General features: G+C 51.4%; 1 protein-coding gene across 20 annotated transcripts in view; it reads left to right on the top strand.

Moving 5' to 3' along the window:
• Nucleotides 1-3,584: 3,584 nt before the first annotated feature.
• The window catches only part of ZNF532 (zinc finger protein 532), a 116,930-nt gene continuing 97,242 nt past the window's right edge, over nucleotides 3,585-23,272 (top strand). For 3 of the 20 annotated variants that reach the window (XM_070050110.1, XM_051851173.2, XM_051851179.2), the window contains exons 1-2: nucleotides 5,505-6,305; nucleotides 6,391-6,500. Coding sequence is in view for 2 of the 20 variants with exons in the window: in XM_070050098.1 (XP_069906199.1) it covers nucleotides 6,292-6,305; nucleotides 6,433-6,500 (82 nt within the window). In the remaining 18 variants the exon portion in view is untranslated. Of the gene's footprint in view, nucleotides 3,913-4,428; nucleotides 4,695-5,304; nucleotides 5,443-5,504; nucleotides 6,306-6,390; nucleotides 6,501-6,848; nucleotides 7,002-8,708; nucleotides 8,815-23,272 lie in introns of those variants that run through there. The other 17 variants (XM_070050101.1, XM_070050099.1, XM_070050098.1 and 14 more) reach the window with 16 other exon arrangements.

The raw sequence follows: 23,272 nt of genomic DNA, 5'->3' as shown, positions 1-23,272 counted from the left end.
CCAGAGAAAGGCAAGAGGGCCAAGCCTTTCTCTCTTGGCCTCAGCCAGATGCTGGCTCCCTCCTTGGGAAGGAGTATAACCTTGGGTGAGATACTTCCCCTAAACCGTCACAAGATGAACCCAAGATAATGTACAGTGAGGGCCGCAGCTGGGAGTAGTCTGCAGCCAAAACTCTCAGCAGCTGGAAGAGCCCGTACCCCCGAAGAGTTATAAATAACATTATAGTGCAGCCATGGCAGTGGCAAAACATTTCAAGTTGAACTTGGGCTGTTTTTACTTGGAGGCGCCCATGAGTTTATGATCCATCTCCTAGTTCACGGTGGTTAAGGTGAACTATGGGACATGCAAAGCAAAGGGCTAGGTGGTCTGGGAACAGCGAGGGGCAGGGTGCAAGGATGTAGGCTCGGGGGCAGGGTGCCCAGGGGTCCCTGCACTGCAGGAGAGCCCCCAGGTCCCTTCCCAGCAGGAACTCAGTGCCCACCTCCTGTGTGTTCCCTCCTTACACTGCGAGCCCTCAGAGGAGCAAGCTCATGACCTTCGCAGAGCCATCCTAGCTTCCTCTTCTTTCTCTTCCCCTCCTCTTGCAGAGTAGGAAGTGAACCCAAACACAGGCTCCTTTTAAGGAAGCTCAGACGTAAGGTCAAAGTAACCAAGGCGCCAGAAAAATGACAAAGTTCTCAACTCGCTTCTCGCTGGCCTACGATTTCTGACGACGGTTCTTTGCCTGCATCTTAACCCCCAGACTTCCGGCTCTCCCTCGACTGCTGAAGGGAGGAGCTCCCAGAAACACCCACGCCTCTCTGTTCCTAGGCTTGCCTTTCCTCTCCTTGGACAAAGCCAGTTTTCCAGCATTTAGGCCTAAGCAGAATGCAGGATCCTCCGAGGAGCCAGGACATAGGAGGTCCTTCACTTACCTGGAGGCCTCCTAAAAGATGTCCAGCCAGGAGCCCAAACCCCTCCCTTTGGGTCTTTGAGGGAGAGGCCCCTGCACGGGTTTGCAAACTGGGACTCAGAAAGGGGAGGTGGTTTGGCCACAGAAAACCTGTTTATGGAATCACCGACAAAGGATTAGGGGAATCCTTTCAGTGGATTTCTGGCAGGCTGATCATTTAAAATTGGTTATGATTTCTTTCAAGGGTATGTTTTTTGGAAATTAAAAACAAAAATCCTCATTCTTTGTATTTTGATGTTCTTAAAAATAAAAGATAGGTTTCTTTTTTTTTCGTTGCCTTCTCTTTGCTGCCTACAAATCTTTTTATTATGCTAGGGTCGAACAGTGTAATAATTCCTTTAAAAACAAGCTAACAAATTTAACACATTAGACTCTCTATAAACGCCTAGGCCTAGCTTGGTTTTGAGCAAAAAGAAAAAAAAAAGTGTAGGTCAGGTCTGGGGCTTGGAGCCCTGTGCAAGGCCTTTAGATGGAGAGATAAGGAAAAGGCTTCTTTTTTCCTTCCTTTTCCCCCTCCAGGAACACACTCTTTGTGTGCTCTAACAAAGGCATTTCCCAATTTCTTAGAGGAATTTGGAGGGAAAGTATGATATGGACATGCTTCTGCAAAGCTGGCCTGCAACCACAAAAGATTACCAGAGGGAAAAAAAAAAAAAAAAAAGAAAAAAAATGGAGCTGGGATTTTGCAATCCACTGAGTGCTGGAAAAACCAAGCATTAAGAGTTAGCAACAAAACTGCAACAACGCAGTCCCAAAGGAGTTGGAATTCCTTTAGTTTCCATTTGGCATCTGAATCCTATGATTCCTTTGTTCTGCTCTTCCCTATCTACCACTCTCAAATAATAGTTTTATTTCATTCTTGCAGTCGAGTTACTGGTTCTATTGTTGCTCAAAGCAGAGCAGTGCACGAGGTAGCCTCAGATGTAGAATAACAGAATGAGTCTTTTTGTATTGATTTTTTTTGGGAAAGGGGTAGTGTCCATTAAAAAAAAAAACACAACAGAATAAAAGCTGTCTTTTCCAGCTATGAAATGCAAGGATTTTGCAAAATGGACTAAGCTGGGTGAGTCACCTTTAACTACTGGTCTACCTGGCCAAGGGTTTTCTCTAAATCCTCTTTGTGAAAAACAGAATGGAGATCATTTGCAGGAAATCATTATCTTTTACGTTTTCGTTGCTTATGGTATTTCTAAGCAGATGCAATGATACCTGTGCAGATGATGAATTGTGCTTTTAAACCAAATTTCCTCCAGCCGGGGCTGCAGCAAAACACGGGGCTTTGTACAGAGCGCTGCTCCAAAAGCATTTGGCTTTATGAAGCCACGAGGCCTTTGTGCAGCTGAAGACTTTATGATCAGCAATTCAGCCTTCACTTTTGTTAGTACAACTCTTGGCACCATTCAGGCGCTGCTTTGCGGGGCTTTCTGCTCTCAAGAGCAGGGAATGGGGGGAGGGGCCGGAGAGTGTTTTAAGTAAACAGATTCCAAATCCATGAAACCTGGGATTTACTCTGGTCTGCACAGGGTGAAACTCCGTATATTGTAACACGCATCGCGTTATCAAGATTTCAAGTGAGCAGATCCTTGTCTGCTCTTCAAGGCATGGAATGTTTTCACATGCATATTAATAAAGGCCTACCGTTGGGGGGGAAGGGAAAAAAAGGGGGGCTTCTTTTCACATGAAATCAAGCCCAGGTAAAGCGGAAACTCAGCCCACAAGAGCCCAGGCACCGTTTTTGGGCTAAAAGATGACGAGCGTTTCATTTCATCGCCTTGCAACACAGATAAACCTGATGCCGGGGCGGGCGAAATCTGCAGCTCACCGAGGTCTGAGTGTGTGTAAATATGTAAATAGTATTCCAACTAACCTGCCGCTCCAAACACTTTTGGTGCTTACAATTAAGGGCAACCCTTCTTGAGGCAATAATTTGGGCTATTTGCGTGAGAAGTCTTATACAGCAAAATAAATAAATAAATAAATGAAAAGCTACTCGCCATTTGCATCATGCAGTGCCCCTAGCACAGAGAACAATGGCTTCCTCCATGGAAGTTAATACCAGAGAGAGGCTTACTGAGATTTTTTTTTAAACTTCTTAGCACACTCTGCAAACATTAACTAACCCACCTAATTTAAAATAAAACCCGGAGCCTCCACTGCTACACAGGTAATGTATCTTCGGAGTGGGGTCCAAGGCGAGTGACATTTTTTCAGGTCTCTCCATTTTGTCTTATTTCCAGCTCGGCACCATCCGCTTGACATGGGGGGTTTCTCTCTAGTTTTAAAAACCTTTCCACGGCTCGCAGGTCTGTGAACGGTATAGGAAGGAGGACGCGGGGCTGGGAAAAATAGCAGTCCTATGTGGACTGGGATCCCAGGCTGTGTCCTTGTCGAATGGGTTAGCACTGCACACACCTTGGTGGCCTTTAGCGGGTCTGTATCTGTATTTTCCTGGGCTGTAGACCACGACCACCTGCTGTACGTACACTATGTGCTCGTTATATTTGTACGCCCGTCGTCTCCTTGCTAGAATTTAAAGATCCAGCTATTACATCTTGTTTACTCAATATCATTCCCCCATTAAAAAAAAAAAAAAAAAAGCCCTCCACGAACCGAACATGCCATGTTTCAATCTGGCCCCAGTGGCTTTTTCTCTGAAAGCAAACGTGTGTGTTTTCCACCAGGGCTTTCTCCCCACCCCAGGGGGTGTCTTCCATTCTTTTGTGGCTCGGTTTAAGGCGAAAAGGGCTCCAAGCCACTAACTACCCAGAGGAGAGCCCCCTCGTCCACCTCCGGGGAGAATTTCAGATTTCATTTAGCTGGAGATAGCGTGTTCTCTTCTCACTTATTTGCCACCATTACGAGGACAACAAAACACCACCACCTTGGCTTCAAGATCCTGGCTTAGAGGCTCACGGTCTTTTGCAACCATCTTTGGCGAGGCCTTGCTTCCTTCCACTCGAGTAAGTTGCGGCTGGGGGCCATGGCAAGGACTGGGTGCGAGTCCGCAGCGTCGTCTGAAACCCAGCAGCCCTCCCTCCGTCCCCTCGCCACCACCAGCCCGCTCTGCTCTCCGGGGCGAAGCTGCGATCCTGCAGCCCCATATGGGCGAGACTTGGCAGGTCTGCGGGGCGCCTCTCCGCAGCCGCCGGACTCGGGGCTCGGAGCGGCCGGGCGTCGGCGCCCGCCGGCTGCGGGGCTTCCCGCCGCCTCTCCCCGAATCCTCCCTTCCCCCACCGGCCGCCCCCTCCCCCTCGCCCGCGCTCCCTTTTGTTCGCTCGCCGCCCGGGCCGAGCCGCCGCCGCCGCCGCCGCCGCCACCGCCGCCGCCCGGGCCCGCACCCCCAGCGCTAGGCCCCGGCGTGGCGGGCCGGCCGCCGCCGCCGCCGCGCGGCCTAGAGCGCGGCGCCCGGGGAGGCGCGGGGCCCGGGCAGGGCGCACGGCGAGGCCGCGGCGGCAGCGGCGGCGGCGGCGGCGGCGGCCGGGGAGCCGGGGGCCGGGAGCCGGGCGGCGGCGGCGGCGGCGACGAGGCCGCTCCACCGCACACGCACACACAGACCCCGGCGGCGGGAACGCAGATGACACGCCCGTAACATGGAAGCCGCCGCCGCCGCCGCCGCTCCGACGACAGCAGCAGCAGCCACAGCAGCAGCCCAGCCGGCGGCGCCGCGCTGAACAAAGGTCATCCGAGCTGCGGCCCAGACGCCCGGGCTTGACCGCTGCGAAGGCCAACCCCGGGCGAGGGGGTGGGTGTGCGCCTCCGGGGCTGGGGGCGGCCGGCGAGGGAGGGGCGGCGGGTGGGCGCCGCGGGGGAGGCGGGGGCGCCGGCCCCTCGTGCGCAGCCCGGCGGGCCGGGCGAGCGCGTGAGGCGCAGGCCCCGTGGCCTGCCGGCGGCGGCCTGTCCCACCCCGGCCCTGGGGACAGCCGGCCTTCGCCGCCGCCAGCGAGCCTGGGGGGCCCCGGGCGCGCCGGGCCCGGCTAGGCCCCGCGGGTTGGGAGAGGGGGCCACGTGGGCGCGGGCCGGGCGCTCGCTCGCTCGCTGGCTGGCGCTCTCGAGGAGGCCTGCGCGCCCCCCTGCCCCCCGCGGCCCCCTCGCTCTGCCCCGCGCCCCGGCCCCACACGGCCCCAGTCCCCTTCCCCGAGGTGAGGGGCTGCGGGCTTCTCCCCCTCCCAGGTGCTTGAAAGAAGAGAAGGTTGGAGGAGGAGGAGGAGGAGACTGGGGGGGCTGCCGTGGTGGTGGTGACAGGGCTGGGAGAGCGAGGAGAGGGACGGAAGGGAGGAGGGGGTTGGGTGGGGTGGGGGTGACAGGCAGAGAGGAGCCTGGTCAACAAGCCAGCACCACTCTGCTAGAGGCCAGGCCGGCTCCCGCAGCCGACGCATCCCGTGTGAGGAGACACACACAGCTTGCCTTCCGGGGGGCTCCCTGTCAGCCACCAACACGGGGAACACACACTGACACACACGTACACACAGATCTCAGCCGGGTTGTGGGAGGTAAGTGGGCGAAGGCGAGGAGGGGCCGCAGGGGCGGGGGGTGGGCCCTGCGGGGCTCTGGGGTGCTGCTGAGGTGAGCCTGGGCTGGCCTGCGCCGGGGGTGGCGAGGAGGAGGGCAGGGGGGGACACACGACGGCCTGCCCCGCCTCTGGGAGACCCGACAGGGAGAGGCCACCCCCAGCGAGGTCCCCCCTGTGCTGATGATTTTCAGGGACTTGTTGGCAACTCAGCGAGGGTTGCCATAGCTTTTTTATGTAGGGTGACCAGAACCGGCTGAAACTGGTTTGAGGCAGATCAGCTCCTGAACACAATGCAGTCACTGAGCTACTACAGTGGGATAGCAGCTTCCTCCCTTCATGGCAGCCAAAAGCAGAGCGCGTGCAGGAAGGTTCCATCCCAACACAGTATGTGAATGCACACTTAGACACCACACAGCACTGGTACGTGACTAATTTAGCCCTGAAAGACTGTGTAGAGAAGATGGAAAAAAAAGGTGCAGGTTTGCAGGATCTGAGGTTACTTGGGCTTTTCCTGCCTTTTTTCTTTTGCTTAAGGGATGGACAAGGAGCTGAGATTTATGACCCTTATTAAAGAGAGAGAGAGAGAGAGAAAGAAAGGAAAAAAAATGTGTCTTGCCAGGGTGGGGACACTTGGTTTATGCAGTCTCTCTCGCGTTCTGTGTTTTTAACAAAACCAAACCAAAATGAACTGGTGGGTTTGTGATGGTAGCTTGTTTGTTGCTGGAGAATGCTACTTTGCATGCCTTTCTTCTCTCGCAGGCTGTGTTCTGTTTTGTGCTTTTTTCCTTTTAGAAGCTACTAAAGGGTGTTGGGGATACTTCTGACTATTATGAAGGCCAAAAGGTAACAGAATTGTTCTAGAAAATGAGCATAAATGCATTCCAGTGATGCTGTTAGCCATACATGCTGTCTCTCTTTTTCCTTGTAGGCCTGTTGACTGGGGCTGCTTTTAACCCTTTCATATTTGCAGAGAATGCAACCGGGTGACAGTAACTGAACACTGGTCCAAAGTCTTTCCAAAGGGTCAAGGTTCACAAGGTGAGATATGCTATTTTGAGCATGAATTTAAATATTTATTCGCAGAGCCATTCAGGCGCAGGCTAGCAGTGGATTGGTACCCCGGAGAGAAAAATGGGGCTCAGAGTACAGAAGAAATACTCTTTATGTTAGCCAGGTTTAATGGGATTAGAGTGACTTTCTGGTGGCATTGCTAATCGAGGCAAAAATCTGAATGCCTTCATTAAGTCGTATGTGTCTGGGCTTCGGCCTGGGAAGCAGGAAGTTGGGAGAATGGTAGGCGTCAGGGCCTTGTGAGAATCTGCTTGCTGTTGTGCCTCGGACGGAAGCAGTACCCATGTAGCATTTTCCCTGGGACCGTGAGCCGGCGCGGGGCCGCCCGGCCACCTTTGCAGGATGTGAGGCGTCTCCAGGAGCCTTCGCCTTTTGTTCCTCTACCATCTTCCCTCTACCTTGCTCTCTCCGGCCGCCGTTCACCTGAAGTGGTGGAATGTCTTTTATTGATTTTGGGGGCCGCTGACGGTGAGTTGGCCATTGGATTCTTTGTGGAATACTAATGCAGCACAGGAGGGAACCGGGCAGTCTGGCTTCGTGCATGAAAAAGGTGCCTGTTCCAGCCCAGGGCTTCCCTGTCTACCGGATGGTAGGGAATGCTTGCAGCCTGAAAGGATCGCAGTCAGATCTGAGCTGGCAGTTTGAGGCTTTGAGAGGAGAGAGGGGAGGCAGGCAGGCAGGAGTGGAGCACAGTGCAGAACAAAGGCTGCGAGAGCTTACCAGGGGAACACGAGAGACATTTTGCCTTGGGGTTCCTGGGGAAAAGAACTGCAGCTTCCCCAAACAGGAAACCAGTAGCTCCAGAATCGCATCCAATATGATCTCAGCAACAGATGAGCCGGTTGTGCCTGTCTGCTGCTCTGGTGCAAAGTACAGTCAAGAGGAGCCCAGAGGAGACAGGGTGGGAAAGAATTCCCCCCCCCCCACTTGCTCACGGAATGCAGGCTTTTCAGAAATGCCGAGGATCTTAGAACGGGCGGGCGGGCGGGCCGGCGAGCTGGCAGTGGGTGGGCCGGGATCCGCAAGGAAGGGTGTTAAGTATGTAAGGGCTTTATTGTTAGTGTTTTTCATGTGGCTGCAGAACATCAGCCAGTGTGATAAAACTGGCAAAAGGGAAACAGGAGGGCATGTGGTTAGCTCGGAATCCTTGACGTAGTATTTAATGGACGTAAATGTAGTCTCGGATGGGTATACCTGTAAAAAGCTTACACGATGGAACGAAATTCTTTGCAAATCACTGTGCTGAAATTGGTTTTTCAATTCTGCCTCATTTTTGACTGCCAGAGGTGCTGCGTGTGACTGTGGCAGAAATATGCTTGCAAAGCAGATCCGAATCCATGTTGCATGATAGGCGGCTGCTGCTTTTCTGGTGCCAACTAAAACTCAGATGGCCAACGTGATAAACCTTCATTAGCTTAATGCAGTAAGCTGCGTGGTCATTTAGTCCTGCACTCCTGCCTTGCCAGAGTCAGTGGTTTTTATTTAACTCTGCCAGCCAGCCCCTCGCAATGACCGTTTCTTGAGACTATGTTTTAAAAAAAACCTTTTTTAGGCATTGCATGCCTTGGAATGTTCTGGTTTACTCTCCTGGTGGCTGTCAGCTTTGTTATTCCCCCTCCCCCTCCCCGCTCCCCAGAAGTCTCCTGGAAATAGCAGCCGTTTTGCATGGAGGCCAGTCTTTCCAGCTGCAGATGCGGCCGAAGGCTGCCGAGCTGGTTCTCCCGGGCGGCCGAGCGTGAGCTCCTCTCGGACCGAGGTTTGTCTCAGGTGTTGATCTCATCTCCCGCTGAGGTCTAACAATGTGGCAGGCCCGGGTCTCCCAGGAGAGGGGAGAGGGGACGGGAGGTTGCTGGCCTTGGGAATGCGATGGGGGCGTGGGGAGAATAAGCCAGGGCAGGTTCCTTCTTGGGAGAGCCTGGGGGAGCAGGGTGGCACCCACACTTGGGCGGGGCCCTGTGCCTGGCTCTCGCTGTCGCGGTGCGGTGTGCTGGCAGCCACACCTGGAGCCTGGCGCCTGGTTGGGACCGCCTGCGGCAGCCTCGGTCTCCCGGGACAGGACAGCCTGCGGCCATCCCCTGGAGCAGGAATGTGTGGTTTGGGCGCAGGAGAGCACACTGGAAAGAAAGTGTAACTGGGTGTTGAACCCTTGCTTGTTTCTGTCATTTGCCTACGCAGAGTCATTCTTTCCATGTGGAAGAGCGTCGGACCCAGGGCTGTTAGAACTGAGCCTAGCCTGCCTCCACCCGCCTCAGCGCATTTTTAAGGAAGCTCTAGGAAGGAGGTAGCCAACACCAGGAGGGATTTTCAGCTGTTCCCTCTGAGTAGGACCCTCCCCCTTGCTTCCTGCCTTGAAATGCTTCCCTGGGCTGGGCTGCTTGGGCGTTCAGTCTGTTCTAAGTCACCTTTCCCCGTCCTTGGTCCTTGGGACAACTGTGTCTTGTTGCGCAGCTGGAGCAGAGACTGCCTTGACACGGGGCGGGCCGGGCCACCAAAACCTGAAAGTACTGCAGAAGGCTTGGGGCTGCTCCTTCCTCCTTCCCTGAGCACCTCCTCCCACCCCGGCACCTGGGGACTAGAGCCGTAGCAGCCACGGTAAACATTACAGAATTCCACACCTCTGTGTTAACTGTATTTTACAGATGATCTTCAGCCAAGTCATGGTTAAAGAATTAACTAACCTTTTTATTTTTTAACTTACATATCATAACATTTACTCCGTACAATTTTTTGCTTTTTTTTTCTTATTTATTTTATTTTTATTTGAAAGGCAGAGAGAGAGAGAGAGTGAGCTTCCTTTGCTGGTTCACTCCTCAAATGCCAGCAGCAGCCAGGGCTGGGCCAGGCTGAAGCTAGTAGCCCAGAACTCCAGCCAGGCTCCCATGTGGGCGGCAGGGACTCGAGCCCTAGAACTGTCGTCTGCTGCTTCCCAGGATGTGCACTGGCAGGAAGCTGGATCAGAAGTGGAGTAGCTGGGACTCCTGAACAAGGCACTGTACGGCATGCAGGTGCCCCAATTGGTGGCTTGAGCTGCCACGCAGAAGCCCTGCCCTGGTTATGTGCCGGGCCTTGGATCTGGCACGCAGTTGACAGAGTTCTGTCTTGCCAGAAATATTCCTCTGTCCCTTGACAGCGGGGCTCTTCCCACCCTCCTCCTGGCAGACTTTGCTCTCTGTCCCTCTGGCTGGGTCCTGTCCGGAGTAGTCAGATGAATGGCCTCTTTCACTTGCAAAGTGCCTTTGTGCTTTCTGCCTATTGTGTGGAGTAGCCACACCTGGTTCTTTTTTTTTTTAATTTATTTATTTTTTTTTTTGTATCTACTGAGAGAAAGAGAGCGAGCGAGCAAGTGTGTGCACGTGTGGCATGAGAATCTCCTACCCGCTGGTCCACTCTCCAAGTGAGTGTAATAGTCAGGGCTGGGCCAAGCAGGAGCTGGGAGCCTGGAATTCCATCCTGGTGTCCTGTGTGGATGGCAGGGGTCAAGCACGCAAGGCCCCATCCACTTCCTCCCAGGATGTATTTGAGGAACCTGAGTCAGAAGTGGAGCAGCCAGGACTGGAACCAGCACTGATGCAGGATGCTGGCATCATGGGCAGCAGCCCCATCCACGCGGCTTCTTGTTGCAGAGTAGATCCCCCCACCCCCAAGATGTACTGGTGCTCACTGTTCATCTGTTCACCGGCTGAAGGACGTGGGGTTTCCAGTTTTGGTGATTGTGAACGAAGCTGCAGTAGACATTTGTGTACAGGTTTGCACGTGAGCATACGTTTCTCTTCCAGTAAATCCTTAGCGTTGAGATGGCTGCATCCTGGGGTCCCTACCCAAGAATTCGAGTTTTGAGTGAGGATACACGGAGCTCAGCATAGCTCACAGGAAAGATCCAGCCCCAACAACTGCAGTTGAAACTTCCAGCGACAGAGGTGGCGGTGAACGTGGTCTGAAGACACATGCGATCGTGATAATGGAACGCTCCCTAATGGGATGACATGCTTTATAACCCTGAACTAATCGGAATTAGCCAAAAGTGGAAACAAAAAACTGCCGGGTGGTACAATGTCCCTTATTTCCCGCAGCAGTTATTTTTAGTCTTCAAGAAACACTTGGTAGTTTAGTTTTTACCTTTGTCCTCAGGTTCAATAAAACACCACACAATAATGAAATTGAAGTTTGTGGAACGTGATACCTAAGATCTCTCTTGAAATCTTGGTGATGTGTAGACAGCTTCTTAATTATGATTTGATTTATTGACTGCTGATATATTGGTGCTTTAATAAGATATTATTCACCTTTTATATCTTTTAAGGAAGTGAAAATATTAATGCACTATCAAAGCAATGAAGAAGGGAGATTTTTGAAGCAGTTTTTTTTAGGAATAGAATAGTTTGTTTTTTAAAAATTAATTTATTTGAAAGGCAGAGTTACAGAGAGAAGGGGAGACAGATCACTGGTTCACTTCCCAAATGGCAGGCCAGGCTGGAGCCAGGAGCCCGGAACTCCGCCTGGGTCTCAAGCATTCAGATCATTTTTTGCTGCTGTTTGCCCAGATGCATTAGCAGGGAGCTGGATCAGAGACGGAGCAGTCAGGACTTGAACCGGTGCTCATATGGGAAGCCAGCACCACAGGCAGCAGCTTAGTCTGCTGCACCTCAACCCTGGCCCCTAGGATAGAAGAGTTTCCAGGGTTGAGAAGAATAAATATGAGGAGTTGGGGCCGGTGCTGTGGCGTAGCTAGTAAAGCCACTGCCTGTAGTGCCGGTATCTCATATGGGTGCCGGCTTGTGTCCTGGCTGCTCCATTTCTGATCCAGCTCTCTGTTATGGCCTGGGAAAGCAGTAGAAGATGACCCAAGTCCTTGGGCACCTGCACCCGTGTGGGAGACCTGGAAAAAAGTCCTGGCTCCTGGCTTTGGATGGGCCCAGCTCCAGCCATTGCAGCCAACTGGGGAATGAACCAGCAGATGGAAGACCTCTCTCTCTGCCTCTGCTCTTTCTGTGTAACTCTGACTTTCAAATAAATAAATAAATCTTTAAAAAATAATATGAGGAATTAATGGTGGGAGAGGGAGGAGAGCACAGGAAGTGGGAAGCTGTGTTCCTTTGGGGATCATTTTAGCCATTTCACCGACACTTGCTGAGTGCTGGCTCAGCACCAGGCACGGTGCTAGGCCTGGGAGTACAGCAGGGAAGGAAACTGGGGAGGAAAGGGAGGAAACGTACGGAAGCTGTGATGGGGGTGTGAATGGGCCACTCGTTGCCAGGTGTCCTGGGGGAGCCGTTGAAGAAGAATCTTCTCCGTGGGCCGGGAGAGCCCAGTGAGAGTGGGTGAGGTGGAGCAGTGGGTGGCGACAGTTGGAGGTTGCTGGGCTGTGGGAGACATAGGAAATGCCACCAGCAGGCAGCCAGGCCCAGACGGGTGACAGTCCCTCTGCGAGGTCCTGTGGCAGCATCATGGAGCGGGGCTGGGAGGGCAAATGAAGGGAGCCCGGTGGCAGCCTGGGAGGGAAACTCCGGGGCTTCATGTCCAGGTGCCAGCTGCTGCAGGGCCCAGGAGGAGCCTGATAGGCTGGGGGAGGGATGTAGAGGGGGAGGTGAGGTTGCCTGCAGGTGCAGTGTGAGGTCCCCTGGGGCCTGTTTCTGTCTTCCAGGTAGCAAATTCAGAAGGCAGAAGAGGGGCGGAAGGGCTTGCCCTGTGGAGCTGAGGTTTGGGGTCTGTTGTCTCCAGAGGTGTCCTTTGCCTGTGGGCTGTGACAGTCTGGAGTGTAGCAGGGCAGGTGAGGCTGGAGGTGGGGATTACGAGTAATTCACATAGAACAGAGATGATAAACAAAAGGTGGAAAAGAGGTGGAGTTTGGGATCCCCTGAGATTGTAGCTTATGTGCTGAAAACTATAAACGGGGGTGGGGGGGTTGGAGGAGTGGCGGAGGAACTTAAGAATTTTGCATTGTTAAGAACATTGGAGGCCAAACTTGCAGAAAGTAGAAGATGGCGCCAGTAGCGGATCTCTGCAGTCGCTTGTGCTACTTCATTTAATGTTGAAGCAGTGAGATGAGCTGTGTACTGCTGTCCCTGTGGTGCCAGCTGGAAACAGAGACCCTGGCCACAGCCTCTGAACTGGCGAATGGTGGTGGAGGCATCCCATATGGTCACCAGTTGGAGTCCTGGCTTCTCCACTTCTGATCCAGCTCCCTGCTAACGCACCTGGGAAAAGGAGTAGAGGATTGCCCAGGAGCTTTGGCACTGCCACTGGTATAGACCACGGTGAAGCTCCTGGCTCCTGGCTCCTGGCTTTTTGGCCTGGCCCAGCCCTGGTAGTTTCATCTATTTGGGGAGTGAACCAGCGATGAAAGATGCTCCCCCATAACTCTGCCTTTCAAATAAATAAAGTAAATCTTAAAAGAAAATTAAGGAGAAAAAGTAAATTGAAAGTGGTGCTGAGAAAAATTCAACAGTAAATAAACTAAATAAAACTAAAATAATCCAACAGTAAATAAACTAGGTAAATAAAATAGTTAAAAGAATTCTTTGAATCAGCTACAGGCAGGAAGTTCTACCATTCTGGCTATTTCAGAACAAGGGTGGAGAGCAAATTCTGTGTAATCTAAATCTAGAGACCAAAATAAGTGACTTTTAGACAAGTACAGAGTGGGTCTGTTTGCTATCGCACATACTCCCTGCCAAGGATCCTGTCTAGCTGATGGTCTTTAGGGCCTGAAAATGCAGATTTTTGTCTTTTGTTTCCCATCAGTTATTACAACTTTACGTAATTAGGACTTCAGGCATTTTAAGCAGTCCGTGCAGGCTGAAAGATAACAATCGGGGCATTGGAGTCATAAACTGTTTACTCAACATCTGCTTTTTCTTTCTGGGACAAAAACTCTGCCTTCCAAAGGCTGATTGTTGAGACTAGTAATGGGTATTGGCTTTATAATTTTTTTCTTTGAAGAACAAATTTTTTGTAGGGATCTGAGTAGAGAGAGTTGGATTGTTGAACAACTTCATAGGTTAGAAAATTCAAAGCCCTCTGTTGTAAAGAATCACAGCTAGACATATGCAGATATTTATAGCTATCTCTGCATTTCCTACAAGGAGCCCAAACTAGGGCCTGGTCATCAGGTAGTTAATGGTGGGTTTGGAACAAGAACCCAGCTCTGGGCTTCTAGGCCCAGACTGCTTCCATCAGTTCCTCCTCTCCACCTTGCAAAATTTATCGTATGTATTATGATGGTATATAATTCAGCTCATGTTGATTTTTTTTATTTTGTTTTGGAAGATTTAATCTTATTTATTTGAGAGAAAGAGTTATACACAGAGAGGGAGAAACAGAGTCTTCCATCAGCTGGTTCACTCCTCAGATGGCCACAACAGCTGGAGCTGAGCCGATCCAAAGTCAGGAGCCAAGAGATTCTTCCGGGTCTCCCACGAGTGTGCAGGAGCCCAAGTGCTTGGGCCATCTTTCACTGCTTTCCCAGGCCATAGCAGAAAGCTGGATCGGAAGAGGGGCAGCCAGGACTCAAACTGGCGCCCATATGGGATGCCGGCGCTGCAGGAGGAAGCTTAGCCTATTGAGCCACAGAGCCAGCCTCGAAGCTCACGTTTATAATCACTGTACGCTGTGAACATGAAACATAAGTCAGTCAAATCAAGCCTCACACGATAGGATTATCTTTGGCAGTTTTGCTGATTTAACATTAGCATAGGAGAGAGAGGTGGTTTGAGAATTGATGATGCTTAGTGGTCTAGTTAAGCCTGGGTGGTAAACTCATGGAGATTTTTGGTTGTTTTTGCCAAGTTCTGGATGATGTAAACCTGTTTGCCCAACCCTCAGTGATAGATAGAAACCTGTGTTCTGCCACTTAACTTGCTGTGGGACCTTGGGCAAGCTGCTGAAATTCCAAAGCATATTTGTGTGTTGTTTCAAGTGCTTCAGCCCCAGAATTCTGTTTTATTCTGTCTGGGACAGTGTTGTGTCTCCTGTCCTGCATACCTCATTTACAGGTGCATATTTGTTTTCCACATCTGTCTCCTGTCTGTCTGTAGGGCCACATTAACACTTGGCCCTGCATCTGGTTAGAAGTGAGTGAAATGTAGGTGGGACTACTTGGCTCTACTTTCATTTGTACTTGGAGAACCTTGTCTGGATTTTGTAGTCATAATTTTGTGCTTTGACTCTGCCTCTGGGAGGATTCAACCCAGTTAGTGAGTAGCTGTACCCTAGGTTATCTGTGTATTGGTGTCATTAGGTTCACTGAAGTTTAAACTGAGGCAGGGAATGTGTGGCCCGCGGGCCGTTTAAGGCCCTTGAAATCATTTGGGTTGGACCATAGGCAAGACTCTAAATTCATTAAGTCTATAGCAGGCTAATTTTTAAGTTGAGGATTTTGTGTGGCCTGCGAATGATGTTATAAATAGAATATCCAAATGGCCCTTGGCAGAAAAAAGGTTCCCCACCTCGGGTTCCAAACAGAATAGACGTGACTGTGACTGGGGTTAGCAGAGTACCTGTGTTCTGTGCTCTGCCTTTGGCCCTGTGCTTCCTGCATCTGCGTGACAGTGCCTGCACGCCGGGCCGGGGGAGATGCTGGTGGAGTGGAGAAGGCGTCCAGGAACCCATGGGAAGTTCTTTAATGTCTGGGGTGGCTCTGTCCAGAAGGGTGGCCAATAGCTACCATATGGTTGGCCACTGACCACTTGAAATGTGACTAGTTCTAGTTGAGATTTGTTACAAGATGCGTGTTGTAAGTATAAGAATGTAAATTTTCTTAGCTTTTAATATTCGATATGTTAAGTTGATCATTTAACAAAAATTTAATTAAAATTTATATCGCCTGCTGTTTTCATTCCTCTTCTTTTGAAATGTGACTGCCTCAATATTTAAAACTGTATATCCGGCTTTCATTATGTTTGTTGGACAGTGGTGGCCTAGAATGTTGGCTGGATGTCTAAATAGAGCGATGCAGTCCTCCAGTGCCCGAGTGTTCATGTTTGTTGATGTCAGTGAGTCCTCTCATGCCTTTGTTAGAGTAACTCACCCTTGGCTGAGCCGGACTCTCTTCCAGGAGTTCCTGAATCTTCTCTGGAACCCGGGGCCAGACAGCCATGCAAGGCTGGTGGAGGGAACCGTGAGTGCTGCAGGTTGCCTGGGGTAGATGCCTTTCTCTGGATGTCCTCTGTACGCTGTAATTAGCCCCACTGAGAGAGGTTGTGGTGATTGATGAGGGCCCAGTGGCTTAGAAATTCTTCCCCGTGCCACTGCTTCTGCCCCCCTTTTCCCCTCTGAAAGCTGCTCTTCGCTGCTGGTATCCTGGACCGGTCACCCCGAGAAGTCTGGGTGCCCTTGGTGTCTAGACAGCAGTTCTCACAATTTAGTTTATGGGGAACACCCGGGGATCTTGAAAAGTCTGCATCCCTAGCTGGCTTCTGGGTGATGCTGACACTGCTGGGCCATGGACCACTCTTTGAGTAGCAAGGGTCTCAGCTTTTGCCCTTGATCTTCGACCTGCTGCCTCTGCTTTCAGGTCCATGTTGTTTTCTCCCAGCCTTGCCTGGCTTCGCAGGGACTGGCCTCTGGCTTGGCCTGTGATGCCAGCAACAAGCACAGGTGGGGTCAGAATGGAGTTTCTTGGTCTCAGGTGCCCATTTCTGGCATAAACACAGATTTCCAGGTACACTGGATCTGACTGGATCCTTGGTATATTCCTCTTCCTGCATTACTTCAACTTTGATGTCTTGATCTCTTCCACCTCCAGATACTAATAGTCCATGACAGAAAATAATTAATATTTTTGAAAATTATTTATTTGAAAGGCAGACAGACAGAGAAAGACAGAAATGGACAGGAATTTCCCATCTGCTGCTTCACTCCTCAGATGTCGTACGATGGCCAGGGCTGGACCAGATGGAAACTAGGGGCCCAGAACTCCATCTGAGTCTCCCATGGGGTGGGTGGGGTGTGGGTGGCAGGGGCCCAAACTACTGGAGCCTTCAGCCACTGCCTCCCAGGTGTGTACTAGCAGGAAGCTGGAATGGAGAGCAGAGCTGAGACTCAAACCCATACACTTGGATCTGGGACGCAGGCATCCCAAGCAGAATATTAAAAAAAATTTTTTTTAAAGATTTTATTTATTTATTTGAGAGGTAGAGGTACAGACAGAGGGAGAGACAGAAAGGTTTGCCATCTGCTGGTTCACTCCCCAAATGGCTGCTGTGGCCAGAGCTGGGCCAATCTGAAGTCAGGAGCCAGGAGCTTCTTCTGGGTCCCCCACATGGAGGGTGCAGGAGCCCAAGGACCTGGGCCATCTTCCACTGCTTTCCCAGGCGATAGCAGAGAGCTGGATCGGAAGAGAAGCAGCCGCGACAGGAATTGGCGCCCATGTGGGATGCCGGTGCTGTAGGCAGAGGCTTAGCCTGCTATGCCACAGCGCTGGTCCCGCCAAGCAGAATCTTAACTGCTGTACTGCACGCCTGCCCGAGTGATTTTAGTATTAGATTAGATCCAGCGGATGAGTGGCAGGAGCCCCTGTGAGAGTGCCCTGTCATCAAGACTGTCACTCCTTCCACCAGCACAGGAATTAGTGGCCGTGTCTGGTTTCGGGATTCAGTTCCCGTTAGGTGGGGCCTCAGAACTGTGAGCCTGCCCCTGATTCTGCTTCCACGCCGGGCGAGGAGTGGAGGTGACTTCTGACTTCAGCGCCGGCTCGTGAGCAGTGCTGGGAAGGGGCCGTTCTCACCACTGCTTCTCCAGCACACAGAGAGGGCAGCCGCCGCCGAGTTCCCGGGCCGAGCCGAGCTGTTCAGGTTGGCCTGGGGCTGGGCCGAACTAGGAAGTGGGAAGGCGTGGGTATCGTGTGTGCTTGAACCACGAGAGATGGTGGAAGACTTTAGTGAGGTTCCTTCCTCTGGAAAGGCACTTGGATTAAATCAGCAATAACAATACAGTGGCATCTGTTAGTGACTAATGTAGCTTTCCCATCTCTGCAGAAAAGCTGGTCCCACAGAAAATGTGATTGAGTTCTCCTCCTCCTCTCTCTTTTTTTTTTTCCTTTTTATTTATTTTTCATTTTGTTTGAAGGCAAAGAGACAGACCTCCCATCTGCTGGTTCACTCCCCCAGATGCCTACAACAGCCAGGGCTGGGATCAGGCTGAAGCCAGGAGCCTGACCTCTATCCTGGTGTCCCACATGGGTGGCAGGCACCCAAGCACTTGAGCCGTCACTTGCTGCCTCCCAGAGTGCACAGCGGCAGGAAGTTGCCGTTGGGAGTGGAGCCCAGGCACTCTGATATGGGAGGTAGGCGTCCCGAAAGGTAGCTTGCCGTGCCACTGAATGCCCGCCTGCTTGGTGGAGTTTAGAACCGCCCCCTGAGAATTCTGGGAAACGGGAAGCTGGCACAGTGGATGTGATGTATCCCTGACTGAATCTCAGCTCCCTGTTGTATACAGAATCCGGTGTGCCTGGCGTGGCAGGAGTCTGCTGGGGGCCCGTGAGTGTGGCTTCTGTGGAGTCAGGTTGCTAGAAGGGGAAGGGAGTGGGTTTCGAGGGCTAGGAACACAGCTGGATGTTCGGACAGGCAAGGCCATCGGGCCAGCCCTGGAGGAAGGAAGTGCATCCGTGGGACTTAATGGGAGTGGAGGGCAAGTTCAGAATGCAGCAAGCGGAAGGCTCGCCAGGACATGCCGAGTGTCAGGGTAAACCAGGAGTCAGCAGGCAGGTAGACCTGCGAGGACACGAGTAAAATAAACACACGGGCAGTGAGACTGGCAGGAATGAGGAGCCACGAGGATGCAAAACAGGTTAGTGTGGGAGCGCACCAGGGCAGGAATCCGGGCATCTGAGGGGGAGAGGCCCCATCAGTGACGGGGCAGCGAGAGGAAAGGTGAATGGGTGAGGACAGTGAGCAGCCAGAGCCCTGACAGCTGGTGGGTGAGTCAGAGCCGGCCTGGCCTGGCGTCCGTCCTGTGCCGTGGGGACTGCGGACCTCTGCTTGCCCGGGTTCCGAGGCGAGGTGTAGCGTGGAGGCAAGATTCACGTGGGAAGGCACTGGAGGACTACACTGTTGGGGTTCGTGTGGGGTAAAGAAGACACAGTGAAGACCCAGCTGCTCAAGCTGTCACAGTAGGGAGCGGGTGACTAGCTTAGATGCACGTGTTCCACATTGGACACCTGGGTTCAAACCTCTCCCCAGCTTCTTGCTGACGTGCACCCTGCAAGGCAGTGCTGATGGCTCACTTGATTGGGTTCTTGTAGCACGAGTGGGAGACCTGGATCGCTTTCCCAGCTCCCAGCATTGGCCCAGCCGTGGCTGTTTTAGGCAGCTGGGGAGTGAACCATGGGTGGCACTTCTCTGCCTCCCAAATAAATAAATAAAATTAAAAAAAAAAAAAAAAAAAAAAGCTGTCACCCTGTCACCATAAAAAAAGGGAGCTTGTGTCTTATACACACGGGTAGCAGCTGCCAGGAAGACTTGACACCAGAAGCAGAGGTGTCGGCCTGCTCTGCATTCTTCTCAGGCCATGCATGTCCTGGTTTGTTGCTTTGTGCCTTGACCTTGGTAGAATTTGTCCTCTTCTTATGCACGTGGCCCAGTGTGGCTGCCCCACGTGTTTCCATGTCCTCATCTAAAATGCTGTGGGTGTCACCTGTTTCTCAGCCCTACTTAGAGTTCTCAAGCCAGCAATCTGATAGGTCCTGGTCTCATCAGCTGTGGCTTGGAGGGGAGGGTTACTCTCAACCTCCAGAGGGTAATGGTGGTTTTCTGTGCTGGTCACTCGTGGGTTCAGGAACTGCCCGTGGAAGGATCCGCCACGGTAGGAACCATATAAAGGCAGATGCAGGGTGAAGGTAGCTGTCTCCTGTGTCTCGTCAAAGTGTTCCACATTTTAAAATGCGATGCTTTCCAGAGAAAGTCATTGTAAGAGCCAGATCTGGTGGCTGCTTTCATTCAGACATTGGCAAAGCCCATTCAGTGGCTGAGTGAGGTCAATGAGAAGTAAGCTACATTTGTTTATTAAGTTTAACAACCTGGAGGCAGAAAAGACGTTGAAAGTGGGGACTGCTTTTTTGTGTGAGACATGCGCTTGATCATAAGTACGAATGACATCGCTGGCCAACTGTTGATTTTTTCAGTGGTAGGAGAGGGTATTCCTTCGTTCATGCTGTCTTTCATCTGTTCTCCTGGCAGCCTGGAGCTCAGGGTTCTTACATGATTATACTGTTCTGAGCTTGCGGTTTGTAGCTTTGCTTTAATCCATTACTGCATTGCCAGAAATTAGCTACCCAGAAATGAACTGACTTTGTGTTCTTAATTTTTAAAAAAGATTTATGTACTTTTTTGAAAGGCGGAGTTACATAGAGAGGGAGAGGCAGATAGGTCTTTCATACGTTGGTTCACTGCCCAAGACCGTGATGGCCAGGGCTGAGCCCGGCTGAAGCCAGTAGCCAGGAGCTCCATAATGGTTTCCCATGTGGGTGGCAGGGGTCCAAGCACTCTGCCATCTTCTGCCTTTCCAGGTACATTAATAGAAAGCTGGATCATAAGTGGAGTGGCTGGGACTTGAACCAGTGCTCATGCGAGATGCCAGCTTAACCCGCTGTGCCACAACGGCCCCCGTGTCCTTAATTTTTAACACTGTTTTCTGATGTGCTCACTTGGATTTTAGGGGCAAAGGTGGGAAGAAGAATAGAAAAGAGGGAAGGATTGAATTTGAGTAGAGGATGTTAAAACAGGTAAGTTGTATTGGGATTGTCAAATAAAAAGGGGGACAGGGTTTTTTGACCAAACAAGGGAGCTCGGTGGCCAGCGTGAGAAGGAAACCTGGGCCGAAGCGCTGAGCGTGGCTCTCTGCCCGGATGCACGTGCTTGGCTCAGAAATGGTGAAATGCAGGGGTGTAAGGGACCCGTGAAGGGTGACTGAAGGGTGACACTTGGTCTTCCCTAAAAGTGCAGCTAAGGAAGCTGTTTCTTTAGCCATTTTTGACTTGCGAGTAGCTCAGCTTCACAGCAACCCTGAGAAATCATTCGTTTTAGCCTCTTTTTTTTTTTTTTTTAAAGATTTATTTATTCGAAAGCCAGGGTTACAGAGAGGGGAGAGAGAGAAATCTTCCATCTGCTGGTTTGCTCTCCAGAAGGCCGCAATATCAGGGCTGGGCCAGCCTGAAACCAGGAGCCAGGAGCTTCTTCTGGGTCTCCTGTGTGGGTGGCAGAGGCCCAAGCACTTGGACCATCTTACTCTGCTTTACCCAGGCCATTAGCGGGGTGATGGATTGGAAGTGGAGCACCCTGGGTAGGAACCAGCGCCCAGATGGGGTTCTGGCAGCTTTACCTGCTGCACCACAGTTCCAGTCCCTGTTGTCTCATTTAACTCCCAAGGAACTTGAGGCTTGGAAAAGTGAACTCACACACCAAGGCCAGGTTGGAGCTGGTATTCATGTCCTGGTCTTCTGACCCCAAAGGCTAGGCATTTTATCATTCTTCAGCACAGTAGCTAAGGGGTAAGAGTTCTTTTGAAAGTGAATCTGTTGGGTCTGGCACCATGGCATAGTGGGTAAAGCCCCTGCCTGCGGTGCCGGCATCCCATATGGATGCCAGTTCAAGTCCCAGCTGCTCTACTTTTTTTTTTTTTTTTAAAGATGTATTTATTTGAAAAACAGAGTTATAGAAAGCCAGAGGCAGAGAGAGAGGTCTTCAGTCTGCTGGTTCACTCCCCTGTGGCCATAGCGGCTGGAGCCGGGCTGATCTGAAGCCAGGAGCAGGAGCTTCTTCCAGGTCTCCCATGGGGATGCAGGAGCCCAAGCACCTGAGTCATCTTCTGCTGCTTCCCTACACCATAGCAGAGAGCTGGTTTGGAAGTGGAGCAGCTGGGACTCGAACCAGCACCCATGTGGGATGCCGGCATTGCAGGCACTGGCTTTACCTGCTGTGCCATAGCTCTGGCCCCTGGGCTGCTCCATTTCTGGTCCAGCTCCCTGCTAATGCACCTGGGAAGGCAGTGAAGGATGGCCCAAGTGCTTGGGCCTCTGCACATGCATGGGAGACCTGGAAGAAGCTCCTGGCTTCTGGCTTCTGGCTTTTGGCTTTGGATCGACGCAACTCTGGCTGTTGTGGCCATTTGGGGAATGAACCAGTGGATGGAAAATCGATTGATCGATCTCTCTCTCTCTCTCTCTCCCCCGTCTTTCTCTGCCTCTCCTTCTCTGTAACTCTTTCAAATAAATTAATTAATGAATATTAAAAATCAATTAATATTTAAATTAGTAAATATTAAAGAAAGTGCTTCTGTTTACTTAAAACCACAGAACCATTGTGTTAGGCGTGTAGTATTAGTTCTGTAAATGCTGGTAGCAGTGCTGGACTGAGACACTGCAGGGAGACAGTTTGGCTGGGGGGCTGGGGGAATTCTTCAAGCCCAAAGTCAGGGGTCTCATGGGTACTAGTGTGCACTGAGGCCTCTCGTTGCGGCAGTGTTGAGAGTATACGTGTTTGGGGTCGCTCAAAGGTACATATATGGCAAAAGGCAAGTCTGTCTTATCTGGCCACTGTTGATTTTGGGAAATATTAAACAGTGTGACACTTGTTGAAATAATAATTAGGCTTCAGTGGTTTTGATTTAGGTGATATAATTTTTAAAATGTCCTGTTCCTCTGTGGGGTGTTGTTGATTCCGGTTGGAGTTTCAGGTTGGGCTGTGACATCTTTGGTTACACCGGGCTCTAGTTTCAGATCACTGGGGGTTGGAGAAGTCTGTGCTGCTGGAAAGGCCTTGCTGGGTGGCTTGCCTGCCAGGGCACTTGCCTTGAGGATGCTCTGGCCGTATCCAGGTGGTCGTGCTACTGCCTGTTTGGGAGTGTCAGCCATCTGGCTTCTTTTGTGCTGAGCGCTGTCACTGGGCCTGTTTTGATGTCACAGTAACGCACAGTGAGTACATGTTTAGTATATCCCAGGTATTTTAGTAAGCAGCTGCCTGGATTGTCTTGTTGAATCCTTGCAGTGACTTGGTGAGGCAGCTCTTTTTTTTTTTTTTCTTTTTCTTTTTTCTTTTTTACTCATTTATTTTTAATTTATTTGACAGATAGAGTTGTAGACAGAGAGAAAGGTCTTCCTTCTGTTGGTTCACTCCCCAAATGGCTGCTATGGCCGGCGCTGCACCCCTTCGAAGCCAGGAGCCAGGTGGTTCCTCCTGGTCTTCCATGCGGGTGCAGGGCCCAAGCACTTAGGCCATCCTCCGCTGCCCTCCTGGGCCACAGCAGAGAGCTGGACTGGAAGAGGAGCAACTGGAACTAGAACCTGGTGCCACATGGAGAATTAACCAAGTGAGCCACGGCACTGGCCCTGAGGTAGCTCTTCTTAACTACACCTTCAAACAGTTAAATCACTCAGAATCTGCTAACTTTTAAAGAGAAAAACCAGGACTCACGCCAATTCGTGTCATTCCAGATCCTGAGTTTTTAACACCTGCGCTGTGCTGTGGTTGCTGGGTTGTCATTTCTATAGCTAATTGGTGGCTCAGGTATCTTTGAGGTTCAAAGCCACTGCTTCTGTGTCAACCAATATCCCTCCCATTGTTAAAATCCAGGAGGTATTTCTTGCTTGCTTTGTGACACTGGAGTGGTTGTGGCTACTTCAGGCCCGTAAACGTCCAGCGATACTGTACTCCCGTCCCCAGTCTTTCTTCCTGTACTGTGTTTCTGTGTGTGTGTGCATTATGGGCAATTTATAATCATATCTAATTGCCTCTTGGCCTTTTGGCTGA

This window comes from Oryctolagus cuniculus, chromosome 10, assembly GCF_964237555.1.
Source record: "Oryctolagus cuniculus chromosome 10, mOryCun1.1, whole genome shotgun sequence".
Lineage (NCBI taxonomy): Eukaryota > Metazoa > Chordata > Mammalia > Lagomorpha > Leporidae > Oryctolagus > Oryctolagus cuniculus.
Note: the sequence above shows the minus strand (reverse complement) of the source record. Positions and strands in the feature narration are given on the sequence as shown.